The 16,258-nt window shown below is 41.7% G+C and overlaps 1 protein-coding gene across 1 annotated transcript; it reads right to left on the reverse strand.

Moving 5' to 3' along the window:
- Positions 1-1,940: 1,940 nt before the first annotated feature.
- On the reverse strand, positions 1,941-6,877 carry LOC134639497 (protein myomaker-like). Its single transcript, XM_063490718.1, has 6 exons — positions 6,743-6,877; positions 6,509-6,623; positions 4,234-4,382; positions 3,819-3,935; positions 3,518-3,658; positions 1,941-2,150 (listed from the first exon to the last, which is right to left on the reverse strand). The coding sequence occupies exons 1-6, from the start codon at positions 6,875-6,877 to the stop codon at positions 1,941-1,943; spliced, it is 867 nt and encodes a 288-aa protein (XP_063346788.1).
- Positions 6,878-16,258: the final 9,381 nt, after the last annotated feature.

The raw sequence follows: 16,258 nt of genomic DNA on the forward strand, positions 1-16,258 counted from the left end.
AAAGGACTTGTGGCACAAAGGCTGCTGTCTCACCACAGAAAGTACCAACACCGCATAGCTAAAATCACAAACATACCACACATACCAGAGTCTGTCACAGTTGCTTCACGCCATCCACTCTGGTGTTTAATTGGATCTAATAAAAACTAATAATGCTTATTATTTCCATCAGCATTTTTAATTCTGGGAAAAGTTGTGCTTTCTGGCCTAAAAGTTGTAATTTCCATTTGTTCAGATGTTTTTTTTTCATTACGTTTCAATGGACGTTAAAATTCCACTCTGCCGTGGAGTGTGGGGCGGAGGACATGGTCACGCTAATGTCAATCAAGGCTTACAGTGATGATTGTGATCATGATTGTGAGCTGGCAGACTGAGGTTCAGACGATGTGAGTGTGTATGATCCACATCACCCGAGAGTCTGTAAAAAGCTCAGATTTACTTGTATTCTGCAAATGTTAGGCCTTGTAAAGATTAAAATTCAGGTGGTAACTTAATGTATAAAGTTTGTTAGCTGGATCAGGGATTGTGAATAGTATAAAGCCTTCACAAGTGTAGTCATACAGTCTTGAATGTGTGTGGGCTCTCTGCAGAGCAGTGTGGCACAGACAGTGGTTGTAAAGGAGCTGAGAAGTGCTTCACGCTTGTGCAATAAAAGGCTCAAGTTACTCTCCGCTCAGGGCCGGGACGTGCAGCCAGCCAGGAGGTGCCGGTGGCCCAGCCAGCCAGGTTTCTGAGTCCAGACAAAAGCACCTTTCTCTGGGCACAGGAGCTGGCGGCTTGGCCCCAGCTCAAAACATTCCCTGGTGGAGGGGAGGTAGATTCTCTGTTTTGTCTAAGATACGCTGAGCACGTTTGTAGTCTTTGGGTAGTGTTTGGGGCAGGTGACGTGCTTGGACGCATGGCTCCTTGTACTCCTGAAGTGAAAGCAGAATGGGATATGTGGGATTGGAATTAGATTAGTGCTGCTAGACTGAAGAGATCCTTGAAGTATGTGCCATTCAGGGCTTTTGTCAATGATTTGCTTCTGTAAAGTACATATCACTGCATTATGATAAAGTTCCACCCGGTCCATAAAGACAAGTTACAGAGTCCTGACTTTTTTATTTTCATTTAGAAACATTATAAAACAAAAACACTTCATACGAAGTATTGAACCTTTCATATTATATAAATAACAGTATATTACACATGTTCAAATATAGTCAAAGCTGTCCAGTCAGAGTCCATCTGCACCTCCAGAAACACATTACACTTCAGACTGATGTCTGGGCCTCTGCTTTGCGTCACTGATGCTCCACATGACATATTTGGCACCTCAAAGATGCATAAAATGCTAAAAGGTGCTTTACAATCTTATAATTCTCACAGGCCACGTGGTTCCTTTCCTTGAGAGAGACTGGAAAGAGAAAAGAGGAGGGGAACAGGGCAGACAGAGGCGAGCAGACGAAGGGTCTCCCCTGAGGAACATTTCTAAAGACAATTTATATATTTTGGAGAGATAAACCATCTGCCTGTTTGTTCTTCTCATAAATTTTCCAGTCAGTTTTACTGGCTTGTCTCAGCCACCGTCTCCCTGTTCGTGCTGCGTGTGTTCTTTAGTAGCGTGCTGCCTGTCCTCAGCTTCAGACAGCTGGGTTTTTTATCGGGTCTCTGAGGGCACCAGAGACCTAATTCTGTACTTTTTTTTTCTTTATCTGCTGGTGGATTCCTAAAGTCGCTGCTGACCTTAAATAATCTACCAGCCAAAAATGATTTCTTGGAGTAGAAGGGAACATCCACATGATTGTTGGTTTCCTGCTGAAGTAGATTAACTTACCAGCCATATACGAGTCTATCAGCATTCGACTGTCAGTTATGTGGTGATTTTCCAGTTGACCTCTATCTACGCCTGATCTTCTGCATGAATTTACGCACACTGACATGTAGGTATGTTTTTGGGTTCACTTCCAGCCGTTCATCTCTTTGAGCTTGCTGATACTGGTCCCTTTGACAGGTGTGGATGGAGGGGGGTTATAAAGAGGCAGGGTGGGGGTGCTACAGCCTCGTGCCCACGGCTTTTCTGTGGGGACCGTCCACACAGTCCCAGATGACTTCTTTTTCGGTTTGTCTTTCTTGTCTTTCTTCTCTTTAGAAGAACCAGGGGACATGGTCTGCAGTAAGAATAATTAGGTAACAGGATTAGAGCAAAATTAAGGACATGAGCTTAAAAAAAGCTGAAGTGATCACCTCCAAGGCTGTCAAACACATCCAGCTTTCTTGTTGGTGTTTAATAAAGAAAGGCCTTTGGGGGTGACATTTATTTTGAAGGTAGTGGCACATCGGTCCCCTTGTCAAAAAACAATAACACATACTCTGATACACTTGTCTGTGTACATTCTCATTCATTGAGGTAGTTTTGAGAGCCTTAAAATAAAAGGCAAACTGACTTCTGTAGGTGTTTGAAGAAGTTTGGCTTCTCATTTAAAAGACTTCTTCAGTTCGAAAAAGAAACATTTGAGTCCTAAGTATTTAAGAGGTGAAATGTCACAAATGTTGCAAAGCAAAGGAAGTCCAGTTTCCCTCTTTTTTCATACTCTCATGACTATAGGCTTTTGGATTATCCCAGAAAATAAGCTCATTGGAAAAAAAAAGTATATACTTACAGGTTTTGCTCGTCAGTATATTCTCCCCAATCTGTCACTACTTTCTAATATATGATTTTTTGAAGCGTAAAAACCGTCCCAAGAGGTAAAATGCTAATCACGGGTGATAAACGGACTCCATTTAGCTGCTCAGCAAACACCTTCTTGGGGACATATAAAAGCAGTGGCGTATTTATGGCCGTATTTCTATTTTGTACAACAACATAGAATAAAAATGTCGTGTTAACCGCAGACCTTATTTACCGGAATGAACATAAAGTCATTGAAAGAATCAGCCTACTCTCGCTCTCGTAAGCCGCTCGCTTACACTGAAGTTGTATTTTGGCATCTGTGGCCTGGTGCTCTGTTTATAGCATTATTCAGACAGGTCTGTCAAAGTCAACCAGAAACCTGCGGCTTTTACTGGAACCGCTGGTCAGGGCACCACCACCAAAATAAATGGTAAATGGACTGTTCTTATATAGTTTTCTGCTCTGCTTGAGCACTCAAAGAGCGTTATGCTACAAGACTCATTCAAACAGGCAATCATAAGAAGCACTTTTTCTAAGTGTAGGAGCTTTCTGTCATACACATTCACACTCCAGTGAACATATTAGGAGCAACTTGAGGTTCAGTGTTTTGCACAAAGATACTGTGGCATGCAGACAGGAGCAGCCAGGAATCAAACCACCAACCATCCGATTACTGGATGACCTGCTGTACCTCCTGAGCCACACCCACCTTCTCTACCATTGTAGAGAAACACATCTCATAAAACGTCTTTGTATTGCACCCCAGTATAAGATAGACTGGAACAAGCTCATTTTACTTAAAGATGAAATAACTGAAAGTCTCATTACTGCAGGATTTCTATAGTGTGTATAAACGGAACGTACACAGCAGCAGAGAGTGAAGCAGCTGAGCTTAGCAGCGTTCTCTCCCGTCCCTGCATAGCGGTTCTTCTTTGGCAGCAGCAGCACAAAGGAAACAGCCAGAGACAGATGGTAGAAGCTGTGGACATAGGCGTAGTCCCACTCCTGTGGAGTGAAAACATCACACTCTTTCAGTATGTAACCGGATATCGATGAACAACACAAAATGTTGTGACAGAAGATAAAACCTCAGACTCTTTAAGTAGTTGTTCTAGTATTCTGTATGTTTTTATTAAATATCTGTTTGTGATTTGGCGGCAGTCACCTCAAAGTAGAAGCGCAGCATTAGAGCGAGAGCACCGAAGCAGCAGCCTGGACCGACCTGCTGCGTGTACACTGTCTTCTCTGGATAAACCGCCCTCAGCTGCTTCATCTTCTGCATCTGCAACAGCAGGAGTTCATCACAATCATATTCACACATCAGACTTCACACAAAAGAAAAAAGAGAAAGTGCAAAAGGCGAAGAAGAAAGGTGCAGGGGATAGCAAAGAAAGGAAAAAGTACAAGGAATGGATGGATTAGTCGAAAAGAAGAAGAAATACACAAGAGCACATCAAAATAACAGAAAGGGTGAAGTTATTCAAGGTGGAGATAATGAATAAAGAGGTAGAGGAGGAGATAGAGTAGAAGAAACACTGAAAAATATTTGAAATACACGTTGCCATTTCTTTGCCACTAACCCATTTGACAGTAATGATGAAGACAGCTGATCCGATTGGCCCGGAGTAGATCCCGTAGCCCCAGCGGTCCTGGTAGATCCTCACAGCGATGGTTAACACTCCAAACATAGTCATAGTGGAGCGCTGGGGTTCATCAAAGTCACCCAGAGCTGAGACAAGCAGATGAAGGATTTCAAACTCTTTCCCTCATGGATAAAATCATTATACTGTAGAGGTGCTGCACCATTTGCCAAGTAGGGATTACAGATGAAGTTTATTCTCTTGTTGGGCTAAATTTGATCAATTCAGGACCAAAATTTCACTAATACATAGATAGGAACTGCAAAATTTCATAAAACCACTGATGTGAGGTGTGAACAATATGTTCAGATTGACGTGTATAAGGAAAGAAGATTAAAAAGGCTGAACTGAACATTTCCTGCAATGTTTTTACCACCAACTGTCTACAAAAGACTGAGTTTGGTTTACGAAGTCCTGTTGTGAACAGTGTTGGGGAGTAACGGAATACATGTACCGCCGTTACGTATTTAAAATACAAAATATGAGTAACTGTATTCCATTACAGTTACCGTTTAAAAAGGTGGTATTTAGAATACAGTTACTTTGTTGAAATAAATGGATTACACGGCGGTACTTTCCTGTTTCATATTCTCGCGGGTCAGGACTGTTTGGGTTTGTTTGACAGCTACGCTCTGTTGTTCCAGGCGGCAGCGTTACGGTTGCCATGGTTACAGGGTGACGCTCTCTCTCTGCGTGTTTCCTGGGTGAGAGAGCGCCTTTTTGTTGTTGTTGTTGTGCTAAGCTAATAGGCAGAATGCTACAGGCATAGCCCTAAAGAATGTAGCATCATGGGCAGTGTAGTCCGTGCTGCAGGGAGAATGGACTACCATACACGTTATGTGTCTGTGAGCAAGAGGAGGGAGAAAAAGGCAAGTGGAAAAGTACGGGCTGTCATCGAGCAAAAACAGGAGCTGGAAGCATGTAAATATAATAATAACCACTGCAGCCAAGAAGAGTGCCTGACGAGCCCAGTTGTAAGTAAGCTATTAAGACTCGACTGTACACTGTGTTCGTGTTTTCCTCCGAAACAATAAGTTCCGTTGGAGCAGCCTTTCAACGCCTCTCTTTGTCTCTCGCAAGCAAAGTTGACCCAGACAACAAAGTAAAGCTATTTTTCGGCTACGAGCCCGACACGGAACCCGCCGTATTAGTCAGAGGTCCCTTTACTACGGTTCGGAGCCGCGGACCTTCAGTAGCAGTAATAAATCACAGCAATAGTACATTCATGTAGTTGTAAAAAGCATGATAATATATTAAGTAATCCAAAGTATTCAGAATATGTTACTCTCATTGAGTAACGTATTCTGAATACGTTACAGAATACATTTTGGGGCATGTATTCTGTAATCTGTAATGGAATACATTTTAAAAGTAACCATCCCAACACTGGTTGTGAAGCATGCTACATTTTATCATACTTTTTTACTCTGATAGAGACTGCAATTTACAATTTTTTTCTTAAAATTAGCTATAAGGCCCATAAACTCTTCAGGAACATGTTCACAACTAAACATTGTAAAGACTGTGTTTGAATTTAACAACAGACCTGATCTTTTTAAACTAAGAAAAAAAGGTTTTAAGAATTCTGAAATTAGTAGAAGAAATCATCAGCAAATGCAGTTAAGTACACAATTTTAAAATAACTAAGGAAAGCTACAGCACAGTTTGTCTGCACTATTAAACATTAAAGGTTTTATATAAATAATTTCAAGATTGAATGCGTCCTATCATGGTTCAAGACCATCTTGCAAAAGAAGTTCTAATTTTAAGAATTTCCCTTCCTGATTAAATGAAGGTGACAAAAAGAAAATGGATCAATATTTTACTGGCAGCCTTCCCACAGACACAGGAGGACCCCATCAGTTAAATCAGCTGTCAGGGCATTTGGCTCTTAGCAGCACGTGATTTAAAGCCCTTGTTGCAAAACCTCTGGGGGATCAGGTGGGAGTTAGAAGCAAATGTATTTATGTCTGTATGTGCAAGTCTTCATGAGCACTTGTGTGCAAAGCCTGAACATGTGTTATCACCAACTGCTGCAAACCGAGCTTGTTTTTCATCTCTTGCTTGTGTCCTTTAAATATCTGGTACCGAAATAGACTGGAGTGAAAAAGATCAATCCAAAAAAACATATTTGCTGTATAGAGATACATGTAGAAATGTTGAATACTGCTATTAACTAGTCAAGCCAGAACACATTCTGTGTAGCAGGACTCACCTATAAGTGTGACCCACATTGAGAGTGCAGTGCCGTAAACACTGAAGTACTCCAGGATGTCGTATCTCATGAAACACAAGATGGAGAGACCTGGTCCATCACATGCATGGTAGATCTGCAGGAATACAGCATTCAGGAGGGATATTAACCACTCTCACATCATCCCATTCACAGTTCAACACAGCTAACTGCTTGTCAGATCATTGAGATTAAAGAACAGCAACAGTTTCTCACCGCAGTGAAGAACATGGTGAAAAAGTAGACCATGGCCTCCATGTGGAAGCCCCTCTTGGCGGCCACGCTGGCTGTAGGCAGGAACACCAGGCTGCTGACTGTAGGGAGCAGCATCTTGGCAATAAATGCACCCATGGCTCCTGAAGGGATGGTCGACTCAAAGCTTGTAGATGATAGTTTATCCTTTAAGCCTCAAAGGTTCTTGAGTCTTTGGCAGGTAAAATTAAAGTTATTCAAAGTTCAATAAAGTGTGAGATCAGATGGTACAGTCCTTGAGTGTCTTATGTCTTTAGGTGTGTGAGTGAATGAGGATGCTTATACAGCACACACTCCCACGCAGCATGAACACACCCAGCTGTCCACTTTGGCCCTTTAAAGTTTAAATGTCCCCGTGGATGGCAGGTCCACTGAGGCCTGTATGTGCAGTGTCATCGCTGGTCAGCTGTTTGCATACCAGTGCAACATGGGAGGGGCTGTGGGCAGGGTGAGAGCCATCATAATATAATGTAGCATATGTATGGACTATTTGAAACCAGGACTGGACACTAAGTGGTTGTGAGTCAACTTGAAGTTTAGGCTGTAATGAGCAGACGTCCAGCTGAAAGACCAATCCCAAAATCTTTATTGTGGTTAACTTGTTCCAAAGATCTGGGTCGAATCCACATTTGTGCAACTTTATCTAATGATATCATCCCAACACAACTCTCGCACAATGTGGCCACTTCCCCTCACAAGGCCTTCACACAACTATGGGTGGAAAGAATGGCACCTAAATCCCCCTTTCCCGGGAAATAAAAAATCCATGTAAACATCTTCTTTTGCTAACTGCAGATCATTTTTGATTAAATATGATGCAAGTTTTAGAAATCTGACTCACCTCGTGCTACCCTCCATCCCCACCTTCTTAACTTTGCAAATTTAAATCAAAGAATGTGTAAAACTTCATTTCATTTTATTTTAACTTAGTGTCTATTCCTTATTTTGCTGTTTTTATTTTATGTGAGGAACCCTGTGATTTTATTTTGAAAGGCTCTATATAAAGAAACGTACTTATGTCACACCGTTTTAAAAAGCCTCGGAAACAATCTTGCTAAATGCATTATTCAGGACTGTGCTTTTATTCTTTATGTGATGTCATTCAAAGACCAGATAAGATCATTTTGTTTTTTTCTCTGATATTTGATCCAGTGAGTTTGGCTGGTATCAGAACAGGTGTTGAATCAACGTATGACTATGTCTCTCCCCTGAACCTTCATTGTTGGAAGGAGTGCCAGTTATGCACAAAAGCATTTTTGCTAGGGTCTTTTCTTTTCTTTTTTTAATAAAGCTTTATTAATAAAATACTACATAAATAAGTTTTTGTGCAGTTAACAGCATCCTGAGTGAAGTATGTTTTCCATTTGCTTTAATCTCATACATCTTTGCAGTTTTTTAGTTGGAATTCATTAAATATGACTCCAAAATTGCTATCTTGCAAAGGGAAGATGGCAACCAGCTCTAGTAATGCATCCATACACAACCGTACCACAGAGGACAAGTAGGAAGGAGACTTTCTTACCAGAACGGATTAACTTCCATCTCCAATCTAGCTTTGCTTTCAAAAAGCACTTTCTCAGAAGTGCTTTGAGGTCAGTCTGCTACTTTCTATCAGCCGGGATGATTGGAAAATATGTACATTTGGTGAGTCCAGGTCTGTTCAAACAGCATGTTTGCAGACAGTTTGTATTTTTTTACTTGTCCCTTACTGTGAGGGAGCAGACTTCATGGTCAGCTCTTCTCTGCGGTTGCTTTCCTTGTGAATTAGTCTCTTTAGATGGCCATATTTCTCCCGTGAAATATTGCATCCGATAGCAATAGTTGGGAGTTAACCTCACTAACATATTAAAAACTACAAAGAATATGTTGCTCAGTGAGGTTTAAACAAACCAACCATTTTTTCTGATTTAGATTTTAACCAAGTCTGGAATCTCACTCTAAACCAACACATGAAATCTGTTGAGAAACAGCTGTCATATGTTTCAGCGTGTTGCGGCTGTGCGATGTGGCATTGAGCCGACCCTGCTGAGGTTCTCCCATTAAAGTAAAGACATTCACCCGGCTCTGGGTATGGTGGTAAATACTTCTGCTGCTCTGGAGAATCGTCTGTTTTTCTGGAGAATTTTCATTATCTCAACATGACTCAAATACCAAAACATAAAACTCACTTTTAGTTTTCCTCTCAACTGACTGTGCTGCTGCTCTCCTGCCAGCCGATCTTTTTTTTTTTTGTCTGACCTAATAAAATGATATAAAATGACACTTGTATTCATTCGTAAAATAAAACAGGTAGTTCTAGCTCAAAATCTCTCTCTTTCATTCAAATGTTTCACAACTTGCAATAGCAGTAAACTCAGCAGGGGTAGTCTGCATCGTTAGGAAGCCAAGCATATACAAAAAAACATCCAGCTCTTTTTCTAGCCATACATTTTCTTCACCGCTCGCCCAGTTAAGGGTCACCGGGGGGGGGGGGGCTGAGCTGGATAGATTACTGGGTTAGAGGGAGGATACACTCTGGACAGGTTGCCAGTTCACCTCAGGATTAACACAGAGGGCTAGACAACAATCACATTCTCACTCAACATTTAGTCAATTTAGGATCTCTGACTAACCTAACAGGCATGTCTGTAGACTGTGAGAGTCATATGCGACTAAGAAACCTACTGGAATCAGACCGCAGACACTGCATACTTTAAGGACTGTAAAGTAATTACCAGGAGTGTGAAAACAAGTTTTTAAGCCCTTTTTAGAACAAAAATCTGAAACATTTTTAAGCATTTTCCTTTTTTTTCCATTCATCAGTCACTCTATGCATGCAGTTTTCATCTCCTACTACCGCTGAAATAAAGTTAATTTTGATCATAGCTAAAGTAACAGCCCGAGTAACTACCTGGAAACCTTCAAGATGGCGTTTGAGTGTCGAGCTCTGCTTATTGACAGACTTTGGCTTGATGGTTGGGTGTAATGCTTTCCAAAATAACCCGTTACTGTAATCACATTACATTTTTCTTTAATACAGTAATGTAATATTTTATTGTACTAAATTCAGTAATCACATTACATTACGATGGTTCTTCAGCTATCTGTTTGCCTGGCAGACAAAAACATCCTTCAAACTTGTGCTGCTCTTGTTTTTGTGCAGCGAGCAGGACAACAGCAGAGAACTCAACCAGTTTTTATTATATGAAAGAACAAGAGCACAATGGTAAAGCGCAAACTACGTCCAGGACAGAAACAACTGCATCATACACAACACTGCGTCTTTGCATGTCAACAAAAAGCCAGCAAAGAGCTCAGAGGGATGTTCAGAATCAGAATCAGGATCAGAATTACTTTATTAATCCCGAAGGAAATTATAGGTTACAGCAGAGTGCATGTTCATCTCAGCCTATCAGGCTGATCTTCAACAGGTAACAAAGCCAGCGATGAGCTGTCAGACTTGTGCCACTGTAGCCACCTTCTGCCTATAAATGCTTCTTAAGTAGAATCACTGTGGCGATCGCTTTGAAGTGACTTTGGCTGGTTTTCTGTTGCTTTGTGTTGTTGTCTTTGTGTTCATACAAAACACTAAAAGAAAGATCACATGTGCCATCATTAGGATAGGGATTTGTGTCAGTGTGTGAGCGATTATGCATTCCAGGTCATGTAATGGAGTAATCCAAAAGTAATGTAACAAGTACTGCTTTCTGTGAGTAATTCAGTAACATACTCCACTACTTTTAAGACGTAATGTGCAATACAATAGATTTTATTTGAGTATATGCTCCAAGAGTGACTGTAATCTAGATTAAAGTATTAGAGATACAACAATGAAAACAATGAAACCAAAGAAAAGCTTTCATGGTTTTTAAAAGAAGACTTGAAATGCACAGTAGAAAATACCTTCCCAAATATATAAAAAATAAAAGACATTTCTTTTGAAATTGACCTGAAGAGACTGCAATCTGACCTGGGAACAACTAGATCCCCAGAACGATCGCAGTAATCGATCACAGCCATGTCATTTTTACGGCACACAATCTAATCAGATTAATGAATGTTTCAGATGAGTCAAAGCTCTGTGTATAAACTTGAGCACCAAATAAGGCAGATTTCTGTTTGCCTCCTCAAAGCGAAGCCATATTTGACTTCTCTCGGCACTGTTGTTCCCAGAAAGAATTTCAGCCTGAACGTTTCCCCTTTAGCAGCAAGGCAGCAGTTGGTGCTCTCCTGTCAGCTGCTACACCTGCTGAACGGCACAAAGGGTGCAGTATTGCCGAGGGCTTTCACCACACGCCTCAGATTCTCGGAGTGCTTCAGTAACCCGAGTCGCCTCACCACGCCCTCTGCCGGGAACTGCACGCTGTTTTTGAAAAGTGTCTGCAATCTTTGTGGCCACTCTAACATATGAGTGTTGAAGTAATGAGTACCTATTTAATTAGGTGCAAATTAAATGTGGGTCAATCTTTGTAACCTTTGGCTTCCCACTGCAGGACCCAGCACAGGTTCATTTTCAGGGAGAACAATGTGTGTCTTCAACTCACTTTGTTGAAAAGTTGAAAACGCTGCACTGGATTAAACTGAGGCAGTAAAGCAAGTCTTCATCATGACCACTGCCAGTGGCAGAAAGAGTCAGATGTCCTTAGCTGACGCTGAACTGAGCCCTCTCTCACCCTCAAAACAGCGGTCAAAAGGTCAAAGAGGCCACTTCATATGAAGAGCTGACGGCCGAGAGCTGATCACTGCAGATATGTGAATGTGTCATTTAAATGATGTAATCATTTCTCCCGGGAGGCAAAACTGTGCTGCACTTGAAAAGCACTGAAATAGATCATCTTCATCATCAGCATGTATTTTCATTTCATGAACTCCCCTCTATAGCTTCCATCCCGATTTATTCATTAACCAGACTCACTTACATCACAAATAGCTGATTGAATATCTAAGTCAGGAGAATGCCAAAAAACAAATTGAAGTGGTTTAGTCGAATTTCTACTGAGTCAGATTTGCATTTATTTTTAATTTTGGCGGTTTCTGTCCTCCATGTAATGTCAGTAGGAATTAGGAAGAACTGAAAAAGCAGGTTTGAGACTTACATGCCCATGAATGCACAGTTTTTGGCAGCACAGTGTGAGGACCATTAGTTCTTCTTGTTGAGGAGAGTTTGTGGCCTGTGGTGACTTTCACTTCAGCACCCCTCAGTCTAAACACGGCGGGTTAGTGTGGGAATGCAGGCCAGACTTCCTGAACGCATCTGAAAAAACAACAGGCTTCTTTTTGATTCAGTAAGGAATAGCTGCGACCTCTGACCCCTGGGCCTTCTTTTCCAAATAACTGGAGGTGCTTGAGTTTTAGTGAGCCCAGTCACCGAGGACAAATGGAAAGCAACTTCGAGAGATTTCTTCAACACACTGCTCGTGTCATTTTACCTTGAGAGCGAACGTTCACCCCGACTAATGTATTTTCACTCTTACTTTTAGTTTTTCAGATATTTAGTTGTCACCTTCTCAAATGCTCATCTACTTTTGCATTTCCTTCTTCCTGAAAGTACAAGTGGGTTTTGTTTCACACATTTAAGGCTGAGGCTGAAACTGGCAACTTTTTTTCTCCTAATTTCTCCTCTTCTCTCTGTGAGGATGGTTGTGTTTATAACTGCTTTAATTGCTTTTTTTGTCTGCATGCGCCAACCCTAATGACTCCAGACTTTGTTTGGCATGCTGCAAATGGTCACACTCTCACACATGCACACACAAATCACATCCATGGGAGTGTTGTATGCCCTCGCACAACACATTTTCATAATAGCTTTTATTTTGTTGTCATGTGGAGGGAGGGTAGCTTTAATTGGTGTTGCTAGTGGTTGACGGGGCATATTCCTCTGGTTTGGCAGCCTCCATAAACTCCCTCTATCAGCTTGTAAATCTAGCGTTGGAGCGGAGAGCCAGCAGACACACCGGCAGCAGGCTTAGAGGAAGGAGAAAAATGGATGGAGGAGGATCAGTGGAAAGTTAGAGAAAGCACAAAATGATGGAGAATATAATAAAAGGCACATTTGTCACCTGCACTTGAATGAAACACTGCAGAAGATGTGGATTAAACTAACTACAAATGAACAAGAATTCACAAGGATTGAAGACTTTAATCCCTTTAGCTCAGCTAAAGTGTTATGCCGATTAAAGTAGCAATAAATTTGGATTGTTGAGTTTGCGGAAACTCTACAGAATATTTTTGGAATTAAGGCTTTTCTGTGCAGGAAACTGCCCAAAAGAATTCACAAACAGCCTCTAGCAAGGGTGTTTGGAGGATATTTTAAATGGGGTGTCAAAAGGAGGGACCAAGAAGAAGGGTAATTCACGAGGAATCAGAAAACCATATCAGAAATAAACACCAAACCAAACCACTCGATAATTTTAAGTCTGGACAGAACTCCTGCTGTCGTAAATAGTAGGAGGCGTGGTTGTTCCGTAACAATATGGCAGCTGCGCTGAAGCACAAGATGCAACCACGAGGAAATGGAGCTAACAGAGGTCTGGTTAAAACCATAAAACATTTTACTCTAATGAAGGTTGAAAGTTAAAAACAAAGTCTCACACATCCTTTGAGTTTTCAGTGAGTAAATGAATTGGAGAATGATAGCCAGTGGATAAATGTGAGGCACATCTGTTGAAAACTTAAAAATATATTGTTTTGCATCTATAATTAGCATAAGAGCTATCAGTGCACATTGATCATTCTTTCAGAAGCGCATTTGTGAGGTCAGACACTGATGCTGTTTCCCAGTCACCGCTCTAATTCATCCCAAAAGTGTCTTTATGGACCTTGCTTTGTGCACTGGTGTGCAGCACTGTTGGAACAGGAAGGGGCTATGCCTTAAACTGTTCCCACAAAGTCAGGAGCATGACATTGTCCAAAATGTCTTGATATTCTGAAGAATTAACAGTTCCTTTCAGTGGAGCTGAAGGGCTGTGCCGAACTCCTGAAAAACAACCCCACACCATGATACTCCACCAAAATTCACACTTGGCAACATGTCATCAGCTATGTACCGTTCTCCTGGGAACCAGTTCAGTTCAATTCAGTCCAGTTTTATTTATACAGCGCCAAATCACAACAACAGTCACCTCAAGGTGCTTTATATTGGAAGGCAAACCCTACAATAATATATACAGAGAAAACCCCAAATCATATGACCCCTATGAGCAAGCACTTTGGCGACAGTGGGAAGGAAAAACTCCCTTTTCACAGGAAGAAACTTTTGGCAGAACCAGGCTCAGGGAGGGGCGGGGCCATCTGCTGCGACCGGTTGAGGTGAGGGGAAGAAGACATGCTGTGGAAGAGAGACAGAGATTAATAACAGGCATGATTCAATGCATCCATCCATTCGCTTATCCTTTTCCCGGTCACGGGGGGCACTGGAGCCTATCCCAGCTGTCATAGGGCAAGAGGCAGGGTACACCTTGGACAGGTCGCCAGTCTAACACACAGAGAGAAACAACCATTCACACCCACATTCACACCTATGGGCAATTTAGACTGATCAAGTAACCTATCCCCACTAACTGCATGTCTTTGGACTGTGGGAGGAAGCCAGAGCTCCCGGGGCAAACATGCAAACTCCACAAAGAAAGACCCCAGCCTGATGGTGGAGTTGAACTCAGGACCTTCTTGCTGTGCAGCAACATTGCTAACCACCGTGCCACCATGCTGCTGATTCAATGCAGATAGGTCTATTAACACATAGTGAGCGAGAAAGGTGATGGGAGAAGAAATAGTGCATCATGGGAATAGCCTACGCCTATTGCAGCATAACTAAGGGAAGATTCAGGGTCACCTGATCCAGTCCTAAAGTAGAGATAGTGTCTGTCTCCCGAATCCAAACTGGAAGCTGGTTCCATAGAAGAGGGACCACCAAATCCATACACATCATTTGGATTACCAGACTGAGAAGTGTGATCTGCCACTGCAGAGAACACATCTTCACTGTTCTAGAGTCCATTTATGGTGTGCTTTACACCACTGCATCTGACACTTTGCATTGCGCTTGGTGATGTAAGGAAACCATGAAGCTCTGCACGCACTGTCCTTGAGCTAATCTGAAGCCAAATGAAGTCAGGAGGCCTGCAGCTATTGCGTCCGCAGAAAATTGTGAGGTCAGAGTAGGGACCACGTAAAACCACAGAGTGATTGCTCTGTGATTTTGCGACACCTACCACTTTGTGGCTTAGTTGCTGTCATTATTAATCGCTTCCACTTCGTCATAACACCACTAAAAGTTGAATATGGAATATTTAGGACCAAGGAATTTTCACAGCTGGACTTAAAAGAACAGTACAGTTGCATTATACTTTAAATGGGGCGCCATTTACATAGGATACATTGCATACCATACATTCATAAAGTGTTTAATACTATGCACTTAAAACACTTTACCTACCTCCAACTGATGGCCAACTTAAATCACCAAATAACCCAACATGCACCTTACATAATTTCTTCCAAGGCGCCACACAGTCACCCACCTGAATGACTCACATTAGGTTTCACAATGTGCCAATACAACACAAAAGTAATCATTAATGGAAATTGACATCTGTATCCCTATTCAAATAATACATTTAAAGTTATTATCAAGTGCATTATTAAGTAACTGACACATTTTATTTGGATCAAAATAAGGACATAAGTTACACATGGACAGAATTAAATGAGAGATCAAGGGGGGAAGAGACAAGACAGTAACAAAGAGAACAAGTGCAGCGCTGCAAAGACAGCTGTAGAAACAGAGAAGCGAATAAACTGAAAGAGGAGAGAGACACATACGGAGAGGAGGAGAGGGAGGGGTGAGAAATAAGAAGCCGATAGAGAAAAACATACGTGAGAATAGCAGAAATCGTAATGAACAGGAGGGAGTGAGGCAGACAGATGGGGGAAAAGAGGGGAAGACGACATGGTGGGCAGACACGGTGGTCCTCAGATGTCTGCTTGTCCTCCTCTCATCATTCACTCTTCCCACAGCGTCTCTCATTCCTCTGTCTGAATCGCTGTCCTCCCGTCTGTTTTTGGCTGCCTCAGTGTGTTTCGGATCACTTAAAGGACTAGTTCACCTGAAAAAGAAAGCGCAGCATGAAAGGACAAATCCCTCACACTAAACACAAAACAGCTCCATGTCCACTTTTTTCAACACAACGGATATTCATTGATCGGCCACAGCATTGATCACCTTGTTACTATGTAATGCTCTGTGAGGTCCTGACAGTCCTGTGGATGTCACCTTGACACATACCTTGTTGCAAGCCATCGCTCTTATAGCTCCAAATTTTATTTGCAGCTATAATTTTATTTTTATTTCATTTGAAATGTTTTATTTTCAATTCAGGTGCGTTTCAGTTAGAGTGCTTTTGTTCTTTTCAGTTCGCTGTTCAGTTTGGATTATTAGTTCACAACAGTACAATAGTACGATTAAAAAAATGCAAACACACAGTAGCTGTCATGTAGATGTCC

Source organism: Pelmatolapia mariae, linkage group LG12, assembly GCF_036321145.2.
Source record: "Pelmatolapia mariae isolate MD_Pm_ZW linkage group LG12, Pm_UMD_F_2, whole genome shotgun sequence".
Taxonomy (NCBI): domain Eukaryota; kingdom Metazoa; phylum Chordata; class Actinopteri; order Cichliformes; family Cichlidae; genus Pelmatolapia; species Pelmatolapia mariae.

Bases quoted from the DNA above. Each gene is read 5' to 3' on its own strand.
- LOC134639497 (XM_063490718.1), bottom strand. From the start codon at position 6,877: ATGGGTGCATTTATTGCCAAGATGCTGCTCCCTACAGTCAGCAGCCTG. The intron at 3,936-4,233 runs GTTAGTGGCAAA...CTGCTGTTGCAG, and splicing joins TCATCATTACTGTCAAATGG to ATGCAGAAGATGAAGCAGCT. The intron at 2,151-3,517 runs GTACGTTCCGTT...TTCTTACTGCAG, and splicing joins GCTTCACTCTCTGCTGCTGT to ACCATGTCCCCTGGTTCTTC.